Genomic DNA, 5,562 nt, shown 5'->3' with positions numbered 1-5,562 from the left:
TGGGAGGTTAGTGGCTGGCAGCGCGCGAGTCTGTCCGGCACAGACATCTTAAGCATCTGGTTGTGGCTCTACCTGGATCCCCGCAGAGCGGAAGGCGCACACTCCCGGTCCCTTACCTGCAGCCAATCGGTCTACCCAAGGAAGGGCAAAGGGTCCGGGTGGAGAGGTCGCGGAGCCTGGACAACGGAGCTGGGGGCAGGTGGCGGAGAGGAGAGGGCCAGGAGGGTCTGCGATCGCGGCGGAGTTAGAGAGCCGAGAGCCCAGGGTCCAGCTTGCGCCACTTAAGACAACGGCGCGGGAATGAGCTAACGCAGGTGCACGCTCGCCCGGCAGGGACCCGGCGGGCGACAGGGGGAGGAGGGCGTGGGCCGAGCCGCGGGGCTCCGCGCGGGTTCGAGGGTTCACAGGTGTGATTTGTTTGTCTTCCAGGAGCTGATCTCCGAGGCCCGCCCCCGGACCCGAGTCCGAGCGTTCCGAATCCTGGAGGGAACCGCGCCGCGTCCCGCCGCATCCTCCCCGCCTCCCCAGCCACGCGGCTCAGAGCACGTGCGGCCCTGGGCCCAGCTCCCCCTCGTCCCCAATGTCCACCTCATCCTCGGGCTCGGTCAGCACGAAGGGGCCGGCGGGCAGACCCAGCCGAGCCTCGGCAGATGCGGCCTCTGGGCCTCGGGGGCTGCCCTCTGGGCTCTCGGGCCCATCTGGCGCTTTGGGCTCATCCTGACTTTTCCTCAGCTGCTTTTTATGCTTCATCCGCCGGTTCTGGAACCACGTTTTCACCTGATTTCAGGGGGAAAAAAATACAACCACGTCATTCCTTCAGACCCGTAGTTACTAAGATCTGCGAAGATTGCTGAGGGTTAGGAAAATGGACCGCAACCCATTCACGAATTATCCAAGAGCTGTGGCAGTCTCATCCTTGGGTTAAATCACACCTGAACTGCTTGCAAGTTATCGTGTTAGAGTGAACGAGAATCAAGCATCCTAAGGCTCCTGGAAGTAATTGTCCAAAATAACGATAAAGGTCAAAATGGTGTGCTTAATTAATACTAATACTGTTATTAATTATAATAACTAATAGTAAGTGCTACGTCGATGAGCCTCCTTTACGTTTAACTTACGTTCTCCCCATTTTGGCATCTAAACACCTGGTCTTGCTGGACAGGAAGATGAGAATCAATCTTGCTTGTTCTCATTAGAGAGAAAAGTCAGGGGCGCTCGGCCGGGCGAACGATTTCACAGCAAGTGGGGCTCCCAGGTACAGAGAATGTAAGAAAGAGAAAGTGGGGGAAGGAGTTTTAAGGTTGCAGGTGAACAGGATCTGGAAGGTGAAAACAGTTCTCCCTCTCAGGACAGAGCAATAAGGAGGCCGCTTACATTACAGTGGGGGAGTGGGGAGGATGGATTTGAGGGCTTGTGTCTGTAAGGGAGATTAAAATAATAAAAACAATTTCCCTGTGTGGACTTCGCTCAGGACAAGAACGCGACTAGTTCTAGTCTCTGATTTTACGTCGGACCAGGGTTACAGCCCCGATGGGAGAGGAGTGGGGGGCGGCAGAGAACTGATCGTCCTCAAACTGGGAGTGATCATCAGGATCAATCCGAGGAGTTTCTCCTCCCTGCCCGGGGCTCGCTCGAGAGAGGACGCTTCGGTAAGTCTGACCTGAAGTTGGAGGGTTCGGTACTTTTACTAAGGAGCTTCGGAGAAGCCTAGGATAAAGGGGAGAGGGGTCACTCCCACTCAAGAGCTCCGCACTGGGTGCAGAGGCGGTAGGAATTAAGGGGGGAGGGAAGAGCAGCAGCGGAGATCAGGAACTGCCCCTCTCGGGCCCACCTGCGTCTCGGACAGGCTGAGGGCCGTGGCCAGCTCCACCCGCTCTGGCGTGGACAGGTAGCGCTGGATCTCGAATCTCTTCTCCAGGCCGGAAAGCTGCGAGTCCGAGAAAACCGTACGAGCTTTGCGGCGACGGCAGTGCTTCCCCGGCAGCTCGGTGTGCTGGGGGTGCGGGAACAGCGCCGGCACGGGCACCCCTGCAGAGAGAAAAGCCGCCGAGTGGGTAGAGCGCGATGCCCCCGGAGCCACCTCCGCCGCAGCCTCCTCCCGCGATCCCCAGCTCCTCCCTCCGCTTCTTGCCTCCGCTAGTCCGCTGGTCGCCCCAATGCTTCTCCAGCCCTTCTCCCAGGAACCGCAGGGCAGGAGAAATGTAAAAAAAAAAAAAAAAAAATCCGAAGAATAGCGCTTGGAGATCTTTATCCGGCAGGTCATCTAGACCTACAAACAATAAACAGTAAGTAAAACATAAAAGAAAAATTTTAAATCGGAGGCCTTAGAAAATATCTTCTTGGAAAGACTCTCGCAGCGTCTGCCAGTCCTCTGGTGCGCCGCCCGAAGTTTTCTTGCAAACGTCGGCTGGTCCAGTAGCTGTTCTGCCCAGGCACCACCCTCTTCCATACCCCTGACGACACCCTGCGTAGTTCTGGGGCCAGGAGAGGCACGAATGTAGCCTTGCTTCCCAACCTCACTAAAAAACACCTCTTCCCAGAGCTGCCTCCATTCCCCCGCCTGCGGCCAAAGGGAACAGATGAAAACTCTCATCAGGAGCAGCTCAGAAGCAAGAACGGAGGGGCAATTCCCGCCTGGCACGTTCCTTTTAAGTTGCGGGGGCCGCTGGGGACCCCATCTCTAATCTGATCCTCATTCTTTTTCTCATTCTTTCTCTCCGACCCTAAGCAGAAGGACTGAAGCCCTTCGCGCACCCCGCCCCCCCAGGTCAAGGAGAGACTTCTGTCTTTCCTGACCTCTGCAGGCATTATGGTGTCTGAGACACACCAAGTAAACTGCCACAGACATCAATTTCTGCCAATGAGGGTGTGGGTGGGGGAGGAAACAAGCAATTCCGGCATCACAGGCTTTGGCCACTGCTATTTGTGGGGAACATGGGTGCAGCCCAGAAGAGGCTGTCATGGGCCAGGGAGTGAGGCCAATACCAAGACGAATACCAAGATGCAGGCTCCAACATAGCTTCTATAATTGTCCTGCCAACCCAACGCCTCAGAATCTGGGTTTTACCGCTTCACAAAAACTTTCAGCTTTTGTCCTAGATTCCAGAGCACACGTTTCACAAACTGCCTCAGGTGTTTTCCCGGCCCTCGCCGGGATGGGGTTGTTTTCCCACCTGTGCTCTGCATCTGGACTCAAGGAATTATTATATTTCAACTGGAATGAAAATGCCAAAGAAGGAAGCATGAATGTGGCCTTGCAGAGAGCGGCAGAAAAAAATCTGGGTATTTCCTTACATCTCCCTGACCCAACCACTTTGCTGGCCCCCAGTCTTTGTCATTCATAGAAAATCAAAATATTTTGGCCATGGGGCTCCAGCTTCACCAGCAACTCGGGCAGAAGAGGGGAGCTGAGCCCAAGATTGTGAGTTAGACAGTGGGAGTGCAGATGGTTAAAGAGGAGCAGCGTCCATCCCCCGCCCCCCCCCCACTTTTTTTTCTTACCCTTTTCCCCCCTATACCGCCCAGGTCAAACCTTCAGTCCTCAGAATATCCCCAACCCTCATTCACTTCTAAACCCCTGCAGTATGTCCGTAAATGCTCAGCACCCGAGAGGAGAGAGCTGGACCCACTGGAGGCTTTGGAGTTAATGAGCTGGAAAGTGGAGTTCTGCCCCATGGGGTGGGGTGGCCAGGGGTCTCCCCTAGAGCGAGGGGAGACAGAGAATCAGGAGTGAGAGCTGGACCAAAGTGACCAGGAAGACCACGAGGAAGGAGACAGAGCACTATCCATCAAGAATATTGTAAAACCTCCAGCCACCTCTTGGATAGGAATGTTTCCTCTGTTATAAAGCGTGCGGAGTGACCGAGACTTATCCCCATGGGTTGGCATGCCTCAGGGGAGCTCTGCCTGTTCTCAGCCATATCCCCAATGTTCCACCGTCACTTAGGGAAGGAAGTCGCCAAGCCAGGCCGAGCCAGCTCTGGCCTTTCCTCAGCTCTATCACAGGCTTAGGGTCTGCACTGGAAGACCTGCTCTCTTGCTCCCCAAACCTTGAGGCCCCTGTTACTTACCCGAGGTGGTGAGGAAATAAGGGTGGTGGTGGTCTCCCTTATGCAGAGGGTGATGGGGATGAGGAGCCAGGAGGGTGGGTGTGGGCATGAGGGGGTAGCCATAGTCTAGCAGAGGCACCCGGGAGGCCAGAGAGCTGGCGAAGTGGTCAGGGGCCATCTCCCTCAGCGGCTTGGGCTTGTGCAGCAGGATGTCCTCAATGAAGAAGGACGTGGGCCTCTGAGAAGACGCAGGGTGTAGAGGGGCAGTGAAGTTGAGATTCATCTTGAGCCAAGCGTCTGTCACAGGGCGAGGGCCGGGGACGAAGTGTAGGAAGCAGGCAGCGTCTCAGCAAGCCTGGTAGAGTGCCAACAAACCCCCTCCGAGGCTCCGAAACCCCGCGGCTCTCTTCCGGGCCTGGGCTACCCCGGGCGCTGGAGAGGCGAGAAGACAAGCTCCTGGGTAGGTTGGGTCTATGTGTAGAATTGGCAGCTTCAAGAGGGGAGCTGGGAGAGCCAATGGCAAGGCTGCCAGCCGCGGAGGGGAGGGTGCGGTGGGCTCGGGGCGGGGCGGGGAGCTGTCCGCGGTGCTGAACACGACCGGCCAGGCCCGGGGAGAGCGGAGCGGATCGGGTTGTTGCTCCTACGAGGTTGGTTTCTCAACCTCAATTTGAGTTTGTTTGTTTGTTTGTTTGTTTCTTTTTTCCTTTCTCTTTCTTTTTTCTTTCAGGCATTTTATTTTTTAAAAAAGATTTTATTTTTTTATTTGACAGAGACACAGAGAGAGAAGGAACATAGGCAGGGGGAGTGGGAGAGGGAGAAGCAGGCTTCCCGTGGAGCAGGGAGCCCGATGCCGGGCTCTATCCCAGGACTCTGGGATCATGACCTGAGCCGAAGGCAGACGCTTAACGACTGAGCCACCCAGGTGCCCCTTTCTCAGGCATTTTAAAAGAAAGTTAAAAAGAAAAAAGTCTCTGTCATTCGACAGACTCCTCTTTAGAGAGCAAAAAGCATTTAAAGGGTCCCAAAGCAATAGGGGATAAGGCATTTATTTTGGCATTTGGGCCTGGGTTTTCCAAGTTTAGAGACATGGTAGCGGGATGGAGAAGGGGATACGTGAGGAGAAGGTCCATATCTGCTACACCCAACTTCAGTTGCTGGGTGAGGCAAAGAAGGACTGTTGAGGTAAATAAATAAAATGTTGATGATGATAACACTCTTTCCCTCAGTTATAAGGAAAGTTATGTCTACATTAGGAAGTAATTTGGTCTGTGCATGTCCAGAGCTACTTCTTAATGCCAGCCTCCATCTCCTCTCAAATTTCCTTTACTTCCTCTTCATTCCACTCACACAGCTTCCTATTGCTGCCATACCACCGCCTTCAACCCTAACCCACCAAACTAATTGTATCAGATTTTTGTCTCCTGTTCTTTCCCAGACTTTCTTTTCATTTCCCTCCCTTCCAATCTTTTGTTTTTGGTTGTTGTTGTTGTTTTTTTCCTGTTTGTCTCCTTCT

General features: G+C 54.4%; 1 protein-coding gene across 1 annotated transcript; it reads right to left on the bottom strand.

Annotated features, from left to right (window-relative positions):
- Positions 1 to 537: 537 nt before the first annotated feature.
- Positions 538 to 4,332, bottom strand: BSX (brain specific homeobox). The gene is made up of 3 exons (XM_028125867.1): positions 4,071 to 4,332; positions 1,832 to 2,028; positions 538 to 777 (listed from the first exon to the last, which is right to left on the bottom strand). Exons 1-3 carry the CDS (start codon positions 4,330 to 4,332, stop codon positions 538 to 540), a joined length of 699 nt encoding a protein of 232 aa, XP_027981668.1.
- Positions 4,333 to 5,562: the final 1,230 nt, after the last annotated feature.

The sequence above is a fragment of the Eumetopias jubatus genome, unplaced genomic scaffold (assembly GCF_037043125.1).
Source record: "Eumetopias jubatus isolate StellerSeaLion01/CBP00866 unplaced genomic scaffold, mEumJub1_p1.0 scaffold_13, whole genome shotgun sequence".
Taxonomy (NCBI): Eukaryota; Metazoa; Chordata; class Mammalia; order Carnivora; family Otariidae; genus Eumetopias; species Eumetopias jubatus.
Note: the sequence above shows the minus strand (reverse complement) of the source record. Positions and strands in the feature narration are given on the sequence as shown.